The 23,583-nt window shown below is 32.7% G+C and overlaps 5 protein-coding genes across 5 annotated transcripts; 3 read left to right on the plus strand and 2 right to left on the minus strand.

Moving 5' to 3' along the window:
- Window positions 1-238: 238 nt before the first annotated feature.
- Window positions 239-1,725, plus strand: LOC149900770 (uncharacterized). The gene is made up of 2 exons (XM_090112125.1): window positions 239-445; window positions 526-1,725. The coding sequence occupies exon 2, from the start codon at window positions 601-603 to the stop codon at window positions 1,720-1,722; it is 1,122 nt and encodes a 373-aa protein (XP_089968251.1). The 5' UTR covers window positions 239-445; window positions 526-600; the 3' UTR covers window positions 1,723-1,725.
- Window positions 1,726-7,019: 5,294 nt separating this feature from the next.
- LOC149900771 (carboxypeptidase B-like) lies at window positions 7,020-9,905 on the minus strand. The gene is made up of 6 exons (XM_090112274.1): window positions 9,832-9,905; window positions 8,502-8,711; window positions 8,316-8,415; window positions 7,920-8,231; window positions 7,479-7,749; window positions 7,020-7,345 (listed from the first exon to the last, which is right to left on the minus strand). The coding sequence occupies exons 1-6, from the start codon at window positions 9,903-9,905 to the stop codon at window positions 7,038-7,040; spliced, it is 1,275 nt and encodes a 424-aa protein (XP_089968400.1). The 3' UTR covers window positions 7,020-7,037.
- A 1,072-nt stretch (window positions 9,906-10,977) lies between these two features.
- On the minus strand, window positions 10,978-13,803 carry LOC149900772 (uncharacterized). Its single transcript, XM_090112273.1, has 4 exons — window positions 13,578-13,803; window positions 12,374-12,508; window positions 12,001-12,150; window positions 10,978-11,916 (listed from the first exon to the last, which is right to left on the minus strand). Exons 1-4 carry the CDS (start codon window positions 13,801-13,803, stop codon window positions 11,027-11,029), a joined length of 1,401 nt encoding a protein of 466 aa, XP_089968399.1. The 3' UTR covers window positions 10,978-11,026.
- A 3,277-nt stretch (window positions 13,804-17,080) lies between these two features.
- mRpL40 (mitochondrial ribosomal protein L40) lies at window positions 17,081-18,804 on the plus strand. Its single transcript, XM_090112533.1, has 5 exons — window positions 17,081-17,229; window positions 17,317-17,406; window positions 17,845-18,015; window positions 18,166-18,364; window positions 18,626-18,804. Exons 1-5 carry the CDS (start codon window positions 17,195-17,197, stop codon window positions 18,740-18,742), a joined length of 612 nt encoding a protein of 203 aa, XP_089968659.1. The 5' UTR covers window positions 17,081-17,194; the 3' UTR covers window positions 18,743-18,804.
- Window positions 18,805-19,959: 1,155 nt separating this feature from the next.
- Window positions 19,960-20,793, plus strand: LOC149900774 (uncharacterized). Its single transcript, XM_090112283.1, has one exon. It carries the CDS (start codon window positions 19,987-19,989, stop codon window positions 20,791-20,793), a length of 807 nt encoding a protein of 268 aa, XP_089968409.1. The 5' UTR covers window positions 19,960-19,986.
- The last annotated feature ends 2,790 nt before the right edge of the window (window positions 20,794-23,583 follow it).

Below are 23,583 nucleotides of genomic sequence, written 5' to 3' on the forward strand. Positions count from 1 at the left end.
ATAGAAATGAAATTTTGTAGATCAATTCGTATTTTACACAGAACCGTAAGAACATTACTGTTCTGTGGTATTTTATGATTTATTTTGAAGGATAGTAACACTGTCAAGATTTTCCATATTTCACTTCACTGTCTTTTGTACACATTTTGTCTTAATTTGTACATTATTTTTATTTTAGAAGTCATACGAACCTAAAATTGGATATATGTACATATTTAGTAAATTAATATTATTTGTTTATGTTTGTAATGAAATAACATTTCATCCATATTCAAATTTGCCGCGCTTCGCGCGTTCATGTTATTTTCGGATTGACGTAGCGGTAAGAAAAAATGGCGAGAAAGGATTAAAGTATTGTGTGTTGGTGTGCAACAATGTGCAAGGGATATAATTGGGGATTTATTATTATATGTGGACTTTAAATGTCGTTTCTTTGTATTTTCAGGTGAGAATAGTTGTTGTAGTAACAAACTGCTTGTATTTTAAAATTGTGAAACTATTAAAATAAAAACTTTGTATTTTCAGAGAAACAAATTGGTTTTCATTGAAAATCCTCAATAATATATCTTATAAAACGACATTTTCGTTAACTAAAAGAAGATGGACCGATTGCAATTTGAGTTTACGATGATAGCTTCAAATGATGGCAAATCCAATGTGTTAGCCATAACCTCAATTACTACAGAAGAAGGAAAATGCTATGTCTTACCTGATGATCTGAAACCGGTCATTCACCATACATATATTGTTAAAATGAATACATTCTCGAAAATAAAAAACAGCATAAAGAAGAGGCATCAAAGCCGAAAAATTTGGATAAAATTAGATGAAGACCAAAAGAAAACATATACAGATGAGGAAGGTAATATGCAATTTTTGGATCAATACTTGGAAGAAATTAGCATCATACAACCAAAAGACAAAGATAGTAATTTACAAAATATATTAGAAAAATTAATTGAAACTACCACGAAGAAAGAAAATCAACATAACCTAAAACATGTCTCGGAGAAATTTATTATTGAAAAATTCACAAGTAAGAATTGTAATGCATTGCAATGGATAGAGAATTTTGAAAAAGAGTGTGACCGCTTCAATATTACAAAAGATGAAACAAAAATTGAAATATTGAGATTGTTTTTAGAAAAATCTTGTTTGGATTGGTATAGCTCGATGGCCATCAAACTAACAGTAACTTCTGAATGGAAGGAATGGAAAAACAAGTTTTTGGAAACATTTAAAAACCAAGGATGGGACATGGTCACATATGCTTTTGCGTTCAAGTATAAAGAAGGATTATTAATTGATTATGCAATAAAAAAAGAACGACTCATACTAGACATAAACAAATCAGTAGACTCCAAAACAATAATAGATCTTATTGCAACAGGCTTACCCGGGTTTATCTTAAATAAATTAAACAGGGATGAACTCAACAACACTACTGATTTGTTCAACGAGATAAGAAAATATGAAGGTATGATGTACAAGAAAAACTCACCTATGGTAAGAAGTGCTACTTTTCTTCATAGAAATAAAATTAATGAGAAGAAGCCGTGTAAGACCTGTGAATCTTTAGACAAAGGAATAAGATACCATCCAGAAGAGTTGTGTTGGTTCAAGAAAAATAAAAATGAATCTGAAAGGGGTACCAAAGCCAGAACTGTGAACAATAATTCAATTATTGAAGTAGATATGAATACTAATAAAAAAAACGAGTAAGTACACCATTAATCAAAATCAAGCTTTTGTTAGAAAATAAAATAGAAGTAAGTGGAATTTATGATTCAGGCTCACAGATCTCTTTGATAAATTCAAGACTGATAAAAGTAAAAGAAGATAAAGATAATGTTAATGTTGCATATATGAAAACGGTTAATGGTGTGAAGAAAACAGATGGCTTGATAACAATTAAAATAAAAATATTTGATTTGGAAGAAGAAGTGGATGTATATGTTGTAGAAAATGAAGATTTTGATGATTTTATAATCGGATTGGATATGATACAGAAATTCAGACTAACTCAAAATGAGAACTTGCAGATAGAACAAAAGAAAATAGTAAATAAAAAAGACAGAATACCTAAAGAGAACGAAAATAAAAAAAAATATAAAAAGACTTTTGCAATAAACTTCAATGAACATATAGAAACAGAGGAATTTATAAGTATGATTGAACACTTAGATACTGAAAAGAAAATTGAGATAGAGAAAATTATAAAGGAATTTAAAACAATTTTTGCTAAAGACAAGTATGATATAGGATCAGTTAGAAATTATGAAGCTCACATAGACTTATTAGTCAATAAATACTGTAGTAAAAGACCATATAGATGTACAATAGAAGATAAATTAGAAATTGAAAAGCAAATATCCATGTTACTAAAGAATAATTTAATAGAAGAATCTTACAGTCCTTTCTCTGCTCCAGTGACAATGGCATTTAAAAAAGGTGACAATAAAAAATCCCGTTTATGCATAGATTTCAGAGAGTTGAACAAAATTGTTGTACCGCAAGCTCAACCTTTCCCATTAATAGATGATTTAATTATTAAAACTAGAAATTGTAAATATTTTACTACACTGGACATAAATTCAGCATTTTGGGCAATACCACTAAGGGTGGAAGATAGAAGTAAAACAGGATTTGTCACACAGGAGGGCCACTACCAGTGGACCTGCCTCCCTTTTGGCTTGAAAACATCACCAGCAATTTTCCAGAGAATTTTAAGCAATATTCTAAGAAAACACAATCTTACAGGATATGCAGTTAACTTCATTGACGATATTTTGATATACTCGTCCAACTTTGAAGAACATTTGAGACACATAAGAGATGTATTAGAGGCAATAATAAAAGAAGGCTTTAGATTGAAGTTGCAGAAGTGTACTTTCGCTTCAGACTCGGTAAAGTACCTAGGACATGTAATTCAGCACAATTCGGTAAGACCACTTAAAGACAATCTGATCTCAATAAAACATTTTCCAACCCCTAAGACACAAAAAAACATTAGACAATTTTTGGGTAAAATCAACTTCTACCACGAATACATACCAAGAAGCGCAATTATTTTAGACCCATTACATAATTTATTAAGAAAAAATGAAAAATTTGTGTGGTCAAAGAAGTGTGAAGAATCATTTAATCAAATAAAAAATTATTTAAGCTCTCAACCTGTGTTGGAAATATTTGATAATGACTTACCGATAAAAATTTTTACAGATGCATCTTTAGAGGGTATTGGGGCAATATTAAAACAGACACAACTAGACGGCAAAGACAAACCGGTGGCATATTTCTCAAAGAAACTGAATGAACCTCAAAAACGAAAAAAAGCTATATATTTGGAATGCCTTGCAATGAAAGAAGCGGTTAAGTATTGGCAACACTGGCTCATTGGAAAACAATTCACTATTTATTCTGACCACAAACCTCTAGAGAATATGAATATTAAATGCAGGACGGATGAAGAATTGGGAGACCTTACATATTACCTATCTCAGTATGATTTTACAATAAAATATATACCCGGCAAAGAAAATGTTGAAGCTGACTGTTTGAGTCGAAACCCAGTATTAGAATCAGAAGATAACAAAGAGGACCTATTGAAAATAGTTAATTTAATACAGATAAAAGATGTAATTGAAGATCAAGAGAAAAATGCAATAATAATAGAAAATAAACAAAATCTTATACACAAAAATGAAATATACTACAAAAAAATAAAGAAAGATGAAAAGATTATCCTCTCAGAAGAATTCAGTAAAGAACTTATTAAAAAGGTGCATGAAGATTTATGCCATATTGGTATCAGACAATTGCAGAAAAAGATAAGCCCTGTATATACAGCTAAAAATCTAACAAAAAATATATTAAATATTTGTAAAACATGTGAAATATGTATAAAAAATAAATCGAGATGTCAAGGAAAATTTGGACTAATGTCACAACTGGGACCAGCAACAAAACCGTTTGAGATAATGTCAATAGATACTATCGGTGGCTTTGGAGGATCTAGGTCAACAAAAAAATATTTACACCTTTTAGTAGACCACTACACCAGGTATGCATTTATTGTAACTTCTAAAACACAGAATGCAAGTGACTTTATTAAACTAACAAAGAAAGTACTCGAGACAGATGAGATTGGAATAATTCTAACAGATCAATACCCGGGCATCAACTCCAGAGAATTTAAACAATATTTACAGGAAAACAACATTACATTAATATTTACAGCAGTCAATACACCATTCTCGAATGGCTTGAACGAAAGATTAAATCAAACAATAGTCAATAAAATAAGATGCAGAATAAATGAGAAAAATAACAAGAAAACATGGACAACAGTAGCAAGAGAATGTATACAGAAATATAATGAAACGGAACACTCAGTTACAGGATTTGCACCAAAATACTTACTTGATGGTACAAATGTCACTATTCTACCAAACGAAATTAAAACAATACAAAAGGAAGACAAGTGGATTGCAGATAGAAGATTAGCATTAGAGAATACAATAAAATCCCACAATTACAACAAGAAAATATTTGACAGAAATAGAAAACCGCTAGAATTACAAATAGGGAGCGATGTATATGTGGAGAATGGAAACAGATTAAATAGAAAAAAATTAGACGAACTATTAATAGGCCCTTTCAAGATTTTGGAGAAAATATCAAACTCCATCTATAGGATTGACACCGGAAATAGAAAAACAGAATCAACACTATTTCACATAACTAAATTACAACCAGTAACAGCAGAATAATATGAAGATTACGTTTAGGATATAGATATATTATTTAGAATTTTCACTTTTGGGGGGGGAGATGTAATGAAATAACATTTCATCCATATTCAAATTTGCCGCGCTTCGCGCGTTCATGTTATTTTCGGATTGACGTAGCGGTAAGAAAAAATGGCGAGAAAGGATTAAAGTATTGTGTGTTGGTGTGCAACAATGTGCAAGGGATATAATTGGGGATTTATTATTATATGTGGACTTTAAATGTCGTTTCTTTGTATTTTCAGGTGAGAATAGTTGTTGTAGTAACAAACTGCTTGTATTTTAAAATTGTGAAACTATTAAAATAAAAACTTTGTATTTTCAGAGAAACAAATTGGTTTTCATTGAAAATCCTCAATAATATATCTTATATGTTTATTAAATAATAAGAAAAATAATGCATATTTTGTTATTTTTTATCGGTAGTTGAATTTTTTGTTTTGTCTAGTACAAACTTTTTTAATTGTTGCCATGAAAAAAAAAGAAAAAGAAATTGGCGGGAATTTATCTTCATTTTGATGATCTGGCGGTAGTTTGATCATAATATTTAATAAGTTAAGTGGAGTTAACAAAGAGAAGAAAAATCATCTGACTGTCTACAATTTGCGCTCGCCGCCCGACAAGCTCTTTTTACACGCTTTATATTAGCTTCACCTGTATGTTTGTTTGTTTGTAACCGACTTCTTTGGGCGCGATTTTGACCCACTTTAAACGGCCAGATTTCGTTCAAACTTTGTAGATTTATTGAGGACCCATGACAATACACTAATTTGATAAAATTTTCTATTTTTTAGTTCGGTTTTCTATAAAAAGCGTGTTTTTTAGTTTTTTAAACTATTATTATTATTTAAACTGGAAATCGGAGTAGCTACTCTGGGTGCTCTATTGGGTGGAGTTATTTGTATAGAGGATAAAGAAGAAAGAAGAAGGACCGGCTTATCTGAGAGGTGACTATGATAAAAAATTGAAATACATAATGAAATTATAAGTTTAAACCAAATAGATGTGTACGGGTCACGGGATAATAATAAGATATGGAATATGGTGCTAAGCTTTTCTTTATTTATTAACGAACCGCGTCTTTATTTCATACCTACCAATAAACATGTAAGTCTAAGCAGTTAATGATCGGTAGTCGTTTCTAATGTTTCCACTGTGACGTTGTAGTCGCATGTAAAAATTGTTAACCTATAATAAGTTGGGCCCATGTTTGTTGCGTAGAACATAGTTGCCGTAAATTCTGGAGAGCCCACCCCAGAGGTTGAAAAGGCCACGCAGTCTGTGTTGTTTATTATTAGAAATATATCCACTTGCGATACCTTTATATCATCTAAAAATATATTGGAACATTAGATTTGTGTTCGCTTATAAAAATACTCAGATGATATTTTTTTGTATTTAAATATTTACTTACTGAATAAGTGCATGCATTGGAAGTACATTAATTATAATTGCTAGCTAACATATTCATATCTATCAAGTCTCAATCTTTACTATTGTGTGTTGAATGCTATAAAAACTTACTATTACTGCTTCGGTAATAAATATCCATTACTCTGTTTAACCTTACTGTTGGCCAAATTTTTTCTTCTTTGAAAAGTATACTATCTAAAAAATATAAATATAAAATACAGGTACTTAAATAAAAAAAAAAAATGTAAAAGTGCATGGTTACATAATTTATATTATGATTTTTGCTTCATTTACTTTTACTAACAACCAGTCTCATAAACGAGGTCCAAGAGTTTGTTAAAAAGCACAAAGCAAACTAAATATTGAAATAGTAGGTACTTACTTTTACAAGACCCTAAAGTCATTAAGATTTTATAGTAAGGAAATCCAATCGCTTTGATTTTTCTTGTAAATCTTATTTGGAGCGTGTAATTAACAAAAATGCACAAATAAAGTAAAGGGAGCACAGAAGTTAAGTGCATATCGTATTGCTCTTTCGAGTCAACTTTCAATTACTTTAACGATTTTATAGCGACAACGTGCAAAAGAACCAAACAATTGCTTAGTTAGTTTAAAGCCTAGCACAACAAAGGTTATTACTAAATCGAAACAGGAGCATGAACGATGTTTGTATTCAAATCGTAATTTGAAGCCGTCGTTTATTGAAGTCCATTGTTTGCATTTCTGTTCATGTATTTATTGTAAAATAGCGTTTTATGGCTTAGGTTAGGGGTAATCATAAAACAATTGTTATAAAGAACATATTTATTTGTACAAATTAATAATTATTATCGATTAACCATAATATTTGAGCATTGAACGCGCTCCAGCGACGAAACCAGCATAAGTTTCAGTGACAATTTGTTTGATGTATTCTGGAGGTACGATGAAGCCATATTCATAACCAGGGAGTTCCAGGGTGTACGTTAGGGGAATGCCAACTGCACGAGTCCAATCTCTTGATGTTCCAGTAGTGAAATATAACACTTGAGCTGCATTTCCTACGACGTATCTATCAGCTTTCTCCAGTTTCAGTTTGTCAATAGCTTGTGCCATTTCGACACCAACTACTTGCAGAATTAGACCATTCGAAGGTAAGGTACCTATAATAATATTTTGTACGTAAGTAAATAAACATAGGAATATTTTTTTAACATATTGATAAATATAATAAATAATTAACTAAGTATGTAAGGAGAAAGAGAAAGAAAATAATAAATTAGTAGGTAATCGTACCATTATTTCCCCAAGCATACAGGAACATGTTGCCATAACTGTGAACGGAAATGTACATTGGGATTCTATTCAAGTGTGTCAAAATAGTATCTCTTATTATTCTGATTTCTGGTTCAGAGAACGGAGTGGGTCCTTCGTATACGATTGTACAGGGATCTGCGCTGGCTGCACTGGTTCTGAAGTAGTGATCGAAGTTACGGTTGCCATCAACACCTGGGCATTCTGCGCTGCCTTCGTGGGCCATTGAACGTGTTTTACGCCACATGCGATCCTGTAAAGTGTATTGAATGTATACGTATACGTATGGTTAACGAAAAATGAAAATATAATAATATTACATTTCCAGATAAATTAAATATCGTTACTGTTTGCATTTTGAAGGCTGAAGTGGACCTGCAAATGTAGTGTTTATGTAACAGAATAAATAAAAAAATCATTTACTTCATTCATGGAGTATTCATATCCATCGGGATTGGCCATAGGTATGATTATCCAGTCAATGTTTTCGACTAAATCTCTGTCTGTGACGTCAACAACTAATTTGTGGATGAGGTAGAGAGCCACAGGTGGTGTCACCCATTCCCTGGCGTGCACTGCAGCATCAATAACAATAACGGGCTTCCTCAGATTCTCGAAACGTGTGGTGGAAATTCGCACGGTTTTGATCTGTTTTCCTTCGTAACTTAAACCCGCGTTTATGACTGTTACAACGTCAGGATATTTCTCAGCGAGACTGTCCAAATAGTCATTGATCTGAAAGTTTATATTTGAACAATTAATAAATAATAAGACATTCTTTACGGTTATTATTCAAGTAAATTCAAATTAAAACTTTACCTCTTGGTATCCATAGTATTGTTCCCACGACATTGAACTGTTATCGCTCTTTGTTCTGGATTTGAGACTATTAATTTTGGTTTCTTCATCACGAAGAATGCTACAAATCAATTATTTTTTTTTTAATATGTGCAGTTTATTCTTTGGGAAAAATTACCTAGTTAAATATGTAGGATAGGTGCTTACCCTGCTAAATTGTTGGCAACTAATTGGTAGTGCATATTTTGGTTTTCAAAATATTTAAGCCAGCCATTTCTTTCTTGAGGTGACAATCTCAAGAGAACTTCTAGTTGACCGATTCCTGGGGAGACTGCTGGTTTTATTGAGAGAAAGTCAAGCTTGGCTTCTAAGGCAGCAAACTCATTTGATGGTCCCGATACACGATAAAGTTGGTGCCTATGTGAAAATAAATATTAAAAAAGAAAACAAAGTTTATAGATGAAAATAATTTTGATCGTTTTGCTATAACTATAGTTGAGTATGTATGTAATGTGATGAGTACTTTTTTTTATTTTTTTTTTTTTATTGTGTGATAGGGAAGCGCTTGACCACGATCTCGCCTGATGGTAAGCTGAGATGTGGCCTATGATGGAGCGCGCTTCCCTAGAAGGTACCCGTTCACTCTTCGCTTGAAGACCCCCATATTGTACTCGTCGGGGAACACATACTCAGGAAGCATGTTCCAGTCCCTCGCGGTTCGGATGAAGAATGTCGATCCGAACCGCTTTGTCCGGGTACATGGAACATCCACCATATGGCGATGCCTAGAGTCTGTGCGCCTCGACGATCGATGGAAAAACGGGGATGGCGGAATTAAATCGTGCAATTCCGCAGCGCACTCACCAAAGTGTATCCGATAAAATACCGATAAACTTGCCACTCTGCGACTAATCAATAAGATATTTGAATCGGTTTAACCGTTATTTATATAACGGTTAAATACTATATTTATTTAGTACTAGGTTTCCGCCCGCGGCTTCGCCCGCGCAGTCAAAGAAAAACCCGCATAGTTCCCGTTCCCGTGGGATTTCCGGGATTGCGTCATTTTCCCGGGATAAGAAGTAGCCTATGTCAAAATATATCCATACCAAATTTCATGAAAATTGATTCAGTAGTTTTGGCGTGATTGAGTAACAGACAGACAGACAGAGTTACTTTCGCATTTATAATATTAGTATGGATTCTGAAGTGATAGTGACAAAAATATACCGTTATTTTATTACTCAGAGATGAGAAACGAAAAAAAAAAATTGTTTATCAGTTTAGGATTAAGCACTTAACGATTTAATATTATATTATATCAAATTAATAATGATAACGGTACTTTTAGACAATTTAAAAAATAGCTTTCATAGAGCTTTTTGCATAACAATATAGAAGTTTAGAGCTATGATGTACGTAGGCAGTACGTGTATGTTGAGGTTCACATAAAAAAAAAAACTTCACATTATATCATATTATGCTGTAGGATATTTATGTGTAAAGAAGGAATTAAGAAATTGGTAAAGATATTTACCCTTCATATTTTTCATGGTGTCCAAAAACAGATACCGCGAGCAGTAAAATACATATTATCACTAGTCGAGCCATCCTTGAGTACTAAATGGTTAATAAATTATTTTATTAACTAGGTACATATGTTTCGAGTATAATCTATTGTGGATTAACTTTATCAAATATATATAATCAGCAGAAGGATTAAATAAATAAAGTCATAAATAGAACATTTTATACCTATGCCCACTGTTGTTGGGCTAATGTAACTATTTGTTTTTGAAGTTGTAGCCGATGTTTGTTTAGATAAATAGCAATTTAGTATACTTATAAACAGTAAGGAAATCTATCGAAGCAATAGCTAGCCTTCTCTGTAAAATATTGGATAGATTGATTAAATTATGGCTATTTCTTACTTCCTTCGAGCAAATACTGCTTAACCGCTTTGCATGAAGTGTTATTAATTTATTATATAGGTACCTAGGTTATTACCTGTCTACATAGGTACGAATATTTTTTTTTGGTCATTGCCTAAGTTCACATGAAGCCAATATCTTCGGATAACTTGTCTGAAACGCGGAAAGTAACGCGTTTTATTATCCATCTCAATTAAAAGTATTTTAACGTTTGCAAAAGTCAATGATTTCCAAGTAGGACACATGACACATCTCATTCTTTAGGCAACAAAAGAAACCTACACCAACATAGCGAGTTAGCTACATTCGTATCCGTTGCGAGAGTAAGTTCTTTTAAAACTTTTACAGAAAAACAGGAAATATATGGGCGTAGTTACGAGAATGAATGATGGAATGGTAACACGACAAATAAGAGCCATATTTTTTGAATAATGTTTTAAACACTAATAAGGAAAGATTTTGTAGGCTTATTAACTCAAAAGTCAAGGGGTCAACGTTAGGCCACGTGAGGCTACATTACGTGCAACGATTGAATAAATAAGCATTCATGTTTCCACTAAAAACAAAAGTTCCTATAGGTACCTACTTACCTAGTCACGAATCTTGAGAAGCAGCGGTGCATAATTTGGTGAAAATTTTATCAAGTTTATGGCCAGAAATAAAACTCGGTGTAGTTTCGTTGCTAGTTTAATTATAAACAATAATAAATTATAAATCTTGTCTAATTATTTTTTTTTATAAAATAAGAGAGCTCTTTTAAATATCTGAAGTTATGTTAATATGTTATAATATATAGAGTTGTTAACTTTTTCGACAAAATATGTACACATATCGTTTCAAGTATGTCTGAATATTTCTTTGAAACCCTTTATGCCACCAAACATAGATCATAGGATTAAGAATACTATTTAAAAATGCCAACGCTGCAATCGGACCTCCTAGCATAATTCGCAGGTTGAAACATTTTTGATTTGTCAGTTTATCTTCACAGAAAGCATAAAATATGACCGTTATGAAAAATGGCATCCATGTAAATACAAAGCTTCCAGTAGTTAGCATTACAATGATGATGGCTCTCCATTTCGTAGCGTCTCTAGGTTTAGATACATTTTTTACTTTCCTATCATTTTTATCTACTTTGTTATCAAGCTCTTGATTAATTGTAAAGCTACTCTCCTCAATGACACTTATATCAGTTGAACATAAACTATTGCCGGATTCATATTTATTTTCATTATATTGCATTTTATTATTTGTAATAGGAACTTTATTTTCAATGTTAAGTTCATCGTTACTTCTCGATTTAGTCCTCAATTCGGAAACTCTTTGTTTTTCAGTTCCTGTATTATTGCTTGCATGAAATGATGAACTCCTTTTTAATTTTTGGGTTTTATTTCGTGGTCGTTTAACAGATTGAGTATTTTGTTTCATATTTCCGTTTCCTCTATAGATTCGTAAAGCTGGTTTAGTATTGGATCTCGACGGTATAACCGATGCATTGATTTCTTTCACCTTTCTTAATGCTCGAATTAGAATAATGGTGTACAGAACAGCAACGACAATAATTGGCACGATACTCAAGATAGAATTCAGTAGAATTAGTTGCTTTGGAAAAAGAGCAATATAATAACATTTTGAATTGAATTCTTGATTAATCCAGCCAGTTATTGGCAAAAATCCCAAAGTAATACCTGAAAATAAGCCAGAAGATAAAGTAACCTTTTGCGTAGGTATAATAAGTAAATATAAAAAGAGAAACTAGATGATATTATTACCAATGATCCAAATGAATATGATACAGATGCGAACTTTCGTAGTGTTAACCCAACGTTGGTAATACAGTCCATGTAAGATGTAGATGTAACGATCAACTGCAATGAAGCCGACGCTGAATATTGAAACCATGGCTGGGCATACAAGCATACCTGTTGAAATAATAAGAATTTAATCGGTAACTAAAAAGTTTTTTACGTTGTAAAGCTTTTTGGTAAGATATTATATATCGGGCCTTATCATAACCATGCTTATTTCCAGATGGCAAAGTTATTAGGTGTCTATCTAATAAATTTTTTTTTCATTTTCGAGGATATTATGAGAACGTGATTAGAGGGTGTTTAATTAATAAGAGATAAATAAGAAGGTACTTACCTATTTGTAAAATACATAATGGACTTGAGTTTATAGGAATTTCAAAAATAGCCCCAATGACCATTGATATTCCGATGATGGTATCAGCAAGCGAAACATTTCCGAGTAATAAATAAGTGCTTTTTGTTTGCTGACCTGTTAAAAAATAATAATTAATGCCGACAAAAATTCTTATTTTGCAATTGTAGGTAACTAACTACCTATATATTTTCTGATGTGAAATAAGTACAAAGTATTAAAACATATTTTGTAGGGGTTTAAAAGTATAGAAACATTAATTTGGGATGATTTTGTTGTAAAATAAATCAACGGATATAATTAAACCGAAAAAGCGAAGCGACGACAAGCGACTTGCAAGCTAGAGTCGAATGTGCGGAAAATAACTACTTTCGACTGTCGACACCTACTTCAAGAATATTGTTGAAATTTATATAGGTACTGACTACTATGTCTACATTAGTTTAACAACAACCAAAATAATAATAGCTTATTCTTAATTAAAAATCGTAAAAACGAATAGATAATTAATCATGCGGCGGAAAGAGATTCGCAAGATCAGTTAATCACAATAGGAAATTAAATGAGGCATGTAGTTTTTTTGTTTTATGTTTGTATAAGAGTCGAATTACCAATTTTAAAAGATAAAATATGTAGGTACCTAGGTATATAGAATGAATTAAAATGATCGCTGCAATTAAGATGTGATTTGAGAATAGACAATTATGCGCCTAATTAGGTAATTTTCCTAATAATGGAATTGCACCAATACAATTTTTAAATTCTTATTGTTATTGCCTCCGGTTGAGAAATATTTTGTTCAAAAATTCTCATTTTAATAATTTATAATTAAAGAAAAATAATGTCCTAATATGAATTTTATTTCATCACGAATGATGATGAAATAAAATCTAATTTGTTTGTATGAAATGTAGGATTTAATTAATGCAATACGTTTAGTACCCATAACCTTCACACTTCTTATATATTAGAATATAATAAGTATTTTATAGTGTAGATAATATATTCATGAACCTTCGTGGTACGTAGGACATATTGTATTACAGCCTCAAATGTAAGTGATAATCATATCAATAAATATAAATAATAATGAGAAACATTTTGTTGGTCACGTTTTCATAGACTTACTAGTATTAAAAAAAAATATTTTTTTTGTTGGATAGGATAGTTCACATACGGTACCTACCTTTTTTGAGAATTAAACCACTGGACACAACAACTGTTATATTGCTTAAGAAAATAAGAACACCAAGTGCACAAGCTACAGGTTTGTACTCCAAGTATTGTTCGTGTTCTTTTAATTTGAAAGCCTCCAAAAGATCGGTGGAGTTAGATAGCACATCACTTTGATTATTTGATAAAGGTTCACTTAATTTAAATGTCACATTATAACTGTTAGTCTTTGGATCCATAGCGCTAATAAAAACTTGTGGTTTCTAAGTAAATTAACGGAGTAATGGTGTATGTCAATACTACCGGTTACTATGTGAAGGACTAGCCCAAGACAAATATTGCGCATCTTGAGGAAAAGTTGGTGAATTAAGCATATTGTTTATAATGATGAGAGATTTTGGAGTTCTTTCAGTGAACATCATATATTTTTTGTTTATTGTCTATACAAATATTATAAAGAGGAAAGGTTTGATTTTTTGTTTGTTTGTTTGTTTGTATGAATTGAATAGGCTCCGAAACTACTTGGCAGATTTGAAAAATTCTTTCACTGTTGGAAAGCTACATCATTTCTGAGTGACATAGGCTATATTTCATTTTCAAAAAAAATAGGCACCCTTACTAAAATTACGATAACGTAATCCAAGGTGTGAAAAAAATATCAAAAAACTACCTTACATCGCGTGCGCTGCGAAAACTATTGATGATAGAACAAAATGATATACTACATTTTTTTAGAACACACCATTATCTACAAAAAATCAGCGGCAGCATATCTCTAACTATTACAGTCATGTCACAATAAGCGTTTTTTTATTGAAAAAAAGAAATTAAAATACCACCGCTACAAAAAGCTCTTTATTTGTACCTTGGTATTAACCCTTATCAAAATAAACGATGTATTATTTAAGACTGCTTCAATATCTTTATATTACTTTTTGAATTATTCGATTCTGACAATCCATTCAAAAGATATCACGAGTTAAAAAAAATTTAAAAATAAACTGTATTCGGCTAGCTATGCGTTGTAGGCGTCACTCGGGCAGGGGTACGGGAGGGGGGTTAAGATCACGAAATAAACTTGCCGCGCGGCTTACTCGCGCGGTCGGCTCCCTACGTGATGGACGTGTGCGGAATTTACGCTTGATAATAATTTGTTTAGTAAGTAACTAAACCGATTTAAAAAGTTCTTTTCAGAACTAAACCCATTTATATAAAACTAGCTTCCGCCCGCGACTCCGTCCGCGCGGATGTCGGTCTTCGCGTGGATGGTTTATTTCTCCATTTTGAGTAACTCTGACAATGACATCTTATAAATATCTATTGGACCCAAATACGGCTAGGCCTATAATAATACGGAACGTGTGTTCGCGGTACAGAACAACGTCTATGGATAAAACTGAAGAATTAAGATTAATTTTTTTTCTTCGTATTTTTCCAGGATAAAAAGTATCCTATTTTACGCCCAGAATAATAAGGTATAATTATACCAAGTTTCATCGAAATCGAACCGTCAGTTTTCCCGTGATGCCTTCACATACAGACAGACAGACAGACAGACAGACAGACAGACATTTAATGCCCGTGCGAAGCCGGGACGGGCCGCTAGTTGAATATAAATTGATTTGAAAAGAATAAATATAACATCGGACCACAATTAAGCGAAACCATTTGATGAACGAATGATTTAATAACGATAAACAAAATATAATATATCCATAAACATAATTAAATAATACCTAATAATACAGTTTGTCTTATTTTTAGAAGAATGTATGCACAAAATGATAGTTTACCTTTCAGAAGTCAGAATCCCTACCTGTAGGTACCTATGTATGACATCTGACTATTTGAGGATCTATTATGTAATAATAATATTTTTTCTTATGATAGAGTTTCATTTTTGTAGATATATTTTCCTAGGGAACCAACATCAAGTAAAGCGATTTAAAATAGTAAATTCGCTGTGTAATATTGAGATAATGATGAAGCCCAGGTAAACTGACTTGAATACAAATTATTCTCCTTTTATATTTATATTCGGACCTTATCTCGGGAATCCCAATTTGGCTCATATATAATACCTAAGCATATACATGCGGTCTATTTTATATAATATAATATTCCTATTGGGTACGTATCACATTGATATTGTACCGACAACAACCTATGAGGGGAAAAAATTAATAGGTATGTTATAGTTTCATCTAGGTACTTCTTGTAGCGATTTAATAAATGTACAGTGCCTTACTAATTACAGTAAACTGTACTTATTTTGAATAACAGTTGTAATATCGTGTATCGTGTTAAAGTACGCAGAAGGATGATAGAAGGATAATAATCTATATGGTCATTATTAGAACAGGTAATTAATCAATTTATTGCATTGTACATTAATAATTATTATGGATACGTTACATAATAATATTTAAGTATTACAAATTGCTTATTTTTTTTAATGTGTGTGATGGTGTGAATTAAACATACTTACATGAACTTTTTCTTAAATTTTTAACTACGGCAGAACATTTGAAGGCAATAATAATTATGATAAGTGTAAATTAGTGTTTATAATAATTAATTTAATACGATCCAATAAATGAAAAGTTCTTGGGCCCGTAAAGGGATTAGCGATGGCCATGTACCTATCTAATCGATTTGTATTGATAATAAACATTGAGGTATTATTATAGAGAAGACACCATGAACAAAATCTGTGCAACAAGCGCGACGGCACGGGGCGGCTAGTGAGTCATACACTTTGTAGATATTCTGCCTCTTATTACTTATAAATTAAAACCAATCAATGAAACAAATAAATATTGTTTATCTGATAAAAAAAAATATGAATAAAATTATCAATTAAAACCAATCAATGTAACAAAAACAAAATGGTTTGAGACGATTGACTCTAACTCGTGTTACAAATAGTTTAATAGCGATGCCCTCTCTAGTACGCAGTACATGGTAACTCAATGATAATAAACTGCATTCTCGCGTATAAAAATATTATGCTACGTTAAAGAAAATCCTTAGATACGTGTAAATTTTGATCAAATCAATCTTGTAAAAAGAGAATAAATAGCGCTAACCGTCTATGTATTAAGTTTCCGCTGATCATGTAATTCTATAAAAATTGCGAATGTACTGTAAATGCTAATGTCACGCTAGCAATGTATTATGAATTATTTTCTAATTGCTTGGCATTTACGGCATAATCGTTTTAAGGAATATTATATACTAGCGGTCCGCCCCGGCTTTGCCCGTGGTACATGTTTACGTTTTCTCTACATAAAAACTATCCTCGTACTTCAAGGAATATAATAAAAAAAGAATTATCGAAATCGGTTCAGCCGTTCTCGAGTTATGCGCTTACCAACACATTTTGCGATTCATTTTTATATATAAGAAGAAGATTATACAATTTTACTGTGTGTGAGGTGTGTATAATGGATCTCTGATTAAATTTACTTACTCTGTGACTGTCAGTACAGTCAGTTTCAAACTTTAATTGTCAATGTCAAATGTCACTTGACTGTTATGTTTTCATAATATGGTTCTGAAAGAAATAATTATTTAATAGGAAAATAAATCAGTTTTTCTTTCTATAAAACATTTTTCATCAAGTTGAAAATGTTACATTTATCCTTTATCAAACAATTTTCACGGTATTACATAAGTTTTTATTTATAACCTGTAACGACTAACATACTGTTTTGTAAAATATATTCAATATATAAAACCAATTATTTTAGGTTAGCTGTAAATGCAGTAAGAATACCAGCAAATGCTAAGAATATTAGCACTACAGCTGCAGTGCAGTTTAAGATAACTGATCAATTATGGTATGTATTATGAATTAATGGATATGTGTACTATCATATTATCAGTACTTACTAAAAAATTAAGGCTCTTATTAAACATTCCATTTGTCAATTAAATAAAATGCTTGTTACATTGTACCAGAATTGTAGCGTGCCTTGGCAGGGCTCCGTATAAAAATTTGTTTGGGGGCCCTTAGGAAGGGTAAAGATTTCTCACAAAAGCGGACGTTGGGGGCCCCCTTGGCACGGGGGCCCCGTATAATTGATACGGCAGATACGGCGGTAGCTACGCCCCTGCATCGTACTAAGTTTCAAATTATCATTGAAAAATGTATTCAAACACACACATTCAAATTACAATGAATATTCCTTTAACCTTCTATTGCCTTTATAATATTCTTATTTGAAAGAAGTTATTAACATTATAAAGGAAAGACAATAATTATTTCTATATTTCAGGGCTGAACCAATGAAAAAGAAAAAGAAAATGGACCCCGCTATAATCAAAGCCAGGGAAGACCGGAGAAGAAAGAAGCTAGAGAAACAAATTCGGAGATTGGAGAAAAATGCTAAACAGCTGAAACCTATTGACGAAATAGAACCACCGCTACACATCCTTGATCAATTAGGGTAAAAGTGTATTTAAATATCATTATAAATTGAAACAATTGTTTTTGTTTCTTTTAAATTTAAATGTGTTAATTTTTGTAGCATCTAGGTCATAAGTTAATTTCATATACACAAATGATAACATATTTTAAATATGTGTATGTATTGTAGAAAACGAAAACGGCCAGCGTTAAATTTGACACCAGAACAAGTAGAGGCTCGGGCACTATTAAACAAAGATTGGACGAGATACAAACGCCAAGAGTACATGGCGAATATTGCACAGATTGATAGGATAATGGCTGCACAGAAACGGGCACTCGATATGCTGTATGAAGAGTCTGAAGATTTGTACAATGAAGCTATAATGGTAATTTAATTTATGTTTGATTCCATTTAATAGAACATTTTTAGTTTACTTGTATAGTTCTTATAATTAATATATAGTGTGTATATTTTATATATAATGTAGTGTTTTGCGTCTCGGCTATACACATCTTTTTTTGGATTATATTAGTTTTATCCGTAATTTGGTTTTGATTTAAATGATTACTGATTAAAAAAAAAATGATATAATAATTATTAAGTCTGTAATATATTCTGTTTAGTACAAAATTTAAAATATTTTCAGCCTGATCTACAAATTCTTCCATACAGTGTGGAAGGCACATACGCAACTCCACCGATTAAGAATTATGACTCACCAGATGGTGAATATATAGATGTATCAAAGAAATGGGGCAATTGAAGTACATAGATGATATTTGTAATGTAATAATTAGTAATTAAATTTAAATATGCCAAGAAAAATGTTTATTAATCAACCCAAAAATACCATTACTTTCCATAGCATATTCTAAACCGCAGTTCAACAGGCTTATTTTCAATTTACTAAGTGGGCTAAAATAAAATGTTTGGTATGAAAGGTGTTAAAACACCACCAGCCTGGATAGGAGACCAAGTAAAATCCTGTCGGTACTGCGCCACGCGACGTTTATAATTTATATACGTAGGCGCGCCGCACACCAGCGCCACATGCTACATGCATCGAACATTGACGTCGCCACAATCAATGCGCTACAATTCAGCTTGCTACAAATGTATTGTATATGCGCACATCGGAAGCACATTTGTAGCGTGACACCGCTTTGAGAATGTCAATATCATCGTCTGATGACGACGATTTCTTGGTGTGGCGCCACAAATAACGAACGTGTTCGATCTTGAATTCGTATAGCGCGAACAACGTCTTGCCACAAAGTGCGCCCGCTACAAATGTTTCCTCGGTGTGCGTGCTCGCGTACAAATATATGGGGGCGATAAATGTGTCGCGTTTCAAATGTGGCGCCACAATTATCGAGACACAAGTGTATGTCTGGTGTGCGGCGCGCCTAAATGCACATTACACTACAAAACAAATCTAGCTATATTGTGACTATTCCCAATCATTTATTTTGGTGTAGGCCTCATTGTGTGCGCTGAGCTTTACTTTTTAGTTTTATATTGTAAATTAAATTATTTAAAAATATGTAATCGATTTGCATCCACGTAACTACCTGATGACTGATCCAATAATTTTCGAGTCAATAAGTCGAGTCATAAAGTTATTCAAGAGGAAAAACAATTTCATGCCTGACGATATCAGTTAAAAATTATAAAATGAGCATTTTTATATTGCTTTAGACCTGGTTGCCAATTTTAAAGGATTTCATTCAAAAATACAACAATTATGAAAATTATGAGAGAATACAATAAAAGTTATGTCCAATACAATTTGAAAGTAAGTATTTCGATTATTGTATTTAACAAGCCATTTACCATCATTGATTCAAATTTAATTGAAAAATCATCTTAAAACAAGTTTTGGTAGCTAGTTACTGTGAACCGTGATATGTGATGAATTTTTATTAATAATTTAGGGGAATCAAACGACGTTTTTATTCTTTTATTAAATTTTCAGTGCACATAAATTCAATCATATTAGTTTCAACAATGGCAATACATTGGATAAACTGTTCAAAATGGCCAGATCCTTTAAAAGACGAGGTTGCTTACGTTGATAATCCTATAGAATCAGGATTTCCAGGACATTGGTTACCGCTAAGTGTAATAAAGAAAATGATGGAGATGCGTGTAATTACCCTCGCAACGGATACATTACAAGTGCAGCCTGCACAATCTTTACAGTATAAAGATTATGTCACGATGAAGCTGAAGCTTAAAGTCACCACAAAACCGAAATTAGGACGAAGAACAACTGAAATGAATAGAAATGAACCGCTTATCACTAAACCAGTAATAAATCTCTCTTACACTTCAACAGAAAAAGGAAGAAATCATGAAACTACAGCCATTGATTTACTATTTCCGAAAGAAAGCACGACATCAAAAGCGATAGATGAAATAACTGTATTGCAGCCAGAAACTAAATTTTTATTCGTAGATTCAGCTACACCAGAAATAAGTATAGTATCATCTAAATTATCTTTGCCGACAACTCCTTCAACTGTATCAACTACATTCCTCACTATACCGCAAACAACAACCACAACATTATCAACTACTCCTACAATAATATTAACAAAAGCTTTAACGACCACTACTTCTCCTTCAACAATAACAACCGCAGCAACTACAAGTAAATCAACAACAACACAATCGACGACAACAAAACTAACGACAACAATAACAACAACACAACCAACGACAACAAAACCAACAACACTAAAAACAACAAGTACAACAACAACCAAGCCAACGACTACAACAACGACTGAAACTGGTAACCCGTTTTATTAATATAGCAAAACAAATGATTTAATAATAAAACCATATGACGTAATGTTTTTAATTACATTCCTTTTAGAAATTTATAGCATATACAATATAATAATTGAACTCCTAACTTATTTTTCCTACGATAGCAAAATATCAATGACAAGTTAACTGCGCAGAGGAAATTAAAGTACGAAGTGCTAATAAAATCTGATATTTACGATCAGGTGGTTTATGATGGTTAGGGGCTGCCACGCTGACTGATAGAATCCATTTGCAATTGATTATATGATTTCTTGGATTTTCCAAACTAGGACTTCTTTTCTTGACTGTTCTAATAACTAAACCAGACTAGCTTATAAACGGTGGTATACGGCTAACCTATCCATACCTACTAATATTATAAATGCGAAAGTAACCCTGTCTGTCTGTCTGTTACTCAATCACGCCTTAACTACTGAACCAATTTGCATGAAATTTGGTATGGAGATATTTTGATACCTGAGAAAGGACATAGGCTACTTTTTATCCCGGGAAAATGACGCAATCCTGGAAATCCCTCGGGAACGGGAACTATGCGGGTTTTTCTTTGACTGCGCGGGCGAAGCTGCGGGTGGAAAGCTAGTTTACTTAAAAAGAAGTGTCATAATAGGATAGTGAGGGGAAAACAAACCATAAATCTTGTGCTTTGATTAGGTGGCGACGGTTGACGTTATACATATAAGTTTAAATACCATTAAGGTAGCACGTATCCATAAGATTATTTCTCACTAACTGAAAGACAGGCAGATAAAGACAAGTAGAGGAACAGCAAATCTTATATATAAAAATGAATCGCAAAATGTGTTGGTAAGCGCATAACTCGAGAACGGCTGAACCGATTTCGATAATTCTTTTTTTATTATATTCCTTGAAGTACGAGGATGGTTCTTATGTAGAGAAAACGTAAATATGTACCACGGGCGAAGCCGGGGCGGACTGCTAGTCTTATATATAAAAATGAATCGCAAAATGTGTTGGTAAGCGCATAACTCGAGAACGGCTGAACCGATTTCGATAATTCTTTTTTTATTATATTCCTTGAAGTACGAGGATGGTTTTTATGTAGAGAAAACGTAAATATTATGTACCACGGGCGAAGCCGGGGCGGACCGCTAGTACTTGATAAAAGACAGTTATTTTGAAATATCAATATTACTGTCGTATCCCCAACTAGGTATTCAACTATTCAAATGCGTGGATTATATAATATACTGGATATCTCTCATTATCTGTGCTTCACTCTGAGCTTGTTAGTTGTTACCAGTTGGTTAACTAACGCCATGAGAACTGTTGTAGCTGTAATATATTATCTATTCATCATTCCCTATAATAAACAACCCAAGCAATCCTCAATCAAATCAGTGGATTGTTTGCGAGATATCGCATCTGAGCGGAGTTAGATAGATTCCAGTTCATTAGTGATGCGCGGAACACAAAGCTAACGAGTTTGCTAGTTCCACCGAGCCAGCGTAACGCTATTGTGATTAGATAAAATACGAATGACTCGTATGTTTTGCTAATTTTCCTGGTTCATAATGTATGACATACTTTCTTTTCAGAAAATATGATGTGCATGCATATTTTGTTTAAACTTTGTTATATTGTAAAAGATCATTAAAGTCTTTCCGTTCTTTCAGTGGCGTAGCTAGGGGTACAAGGGCCCTGGTGCATAGGGAAAGAATCGGGCCCTCCTCCTCCCCTCTTTCCGCGTAGTTTGAACTTATATTTGCCTTCAAAATTATTGATAAGAATAAGAATAGAAAACAGTACGTGAACTTATCCCTAGTAGGCTAAATCCATACGTCGTCTCTATTAGAATCTCCATGTGTTTAATTATTAATAGAAGAAAAAGGGAATTAATAAACAACGACGCACATGACAATATAGAATATTTATTATTTAGATGAGATTAATTAATGGAAAAAACGTTTTTTAACAGAATTCCCCGCCCAATTCACAATCTCTTACGCGCTTTAATTTTTGCGAATTCGTCTATAATTTCACTCAAATCCAAGTTTGATGCCGCTTCAATTTCTATTGCAATTAACGATAAATGTCGGAGGCGATCTTGTCGAATGCTGTTTCTTAAATAATTTTTTATAATCTTCAGTTTACTGAAAGATCTTTCTGCTGCTGCGGAAGTAACAGGAATTGTATGAAACCGTAGCATCGCTGTAGGTATACACTTCCGTAAGGTCACATCGAGCACGCCAAATTTTGTTATAATTTCTTTGCAAAGCTGGCGAATAGACCACGTCTCCATCAATTGAGGGAGAATCAGATGATATACATTAAGAAATTGGAGCGAAAAATTGGGTCCAATTATATCGCAATATTTCTTCTGAAACTGACCACATTTCTCGAGTAAAATCGTTTCATTCCAGCTAAGCAAGTTTTTTGGCATCAGGAAGGCGAACGATTTACAAACTGCACTCATACCAATAAAACGCGCATCTAACTGATTGATTATTATGTCGAGTACATTGTTGAAAATAGTTACTCTAAAGACTTCTTCCTGGTTTTCGAATCAGTGATCAGAAGCCAATTCATCGAAATGCTTTTTAGTTTTTCTTCGTCGCTTTTCTGGAAAGGTAGGATCGATATCGTATTTTCTCGCGGTTTCGGTGGCCTTGGATTTGAAGGACTCGAAGTCATTTCTATACTTTTTCAATTTATCCGTTGTTTCGTCCAAAGACTTAGTTACTCGCTTCATCCAAAACGATATCACGTTTTTGCAAAACTTTGGAAACATAATTGATGTTGTTCAATATG

The sequence above is a fragment of the Colias eurytheme genome, chromosome 18 (assembly GCF_061535395.1).
Source record: "Colias eurytheme isolate Ceu_HAF_F1 chromosome 18, ilColEury1 Martin Lab GWU primary, whole genome shotgun sequence".
NCBI classification, from domain to species: domain Eukaryota; kingdom Metazoa; phylum Arthropoda; class Insecta; order Lepidoptera; family Pieridae; genus Colias; species Colias eurytheme.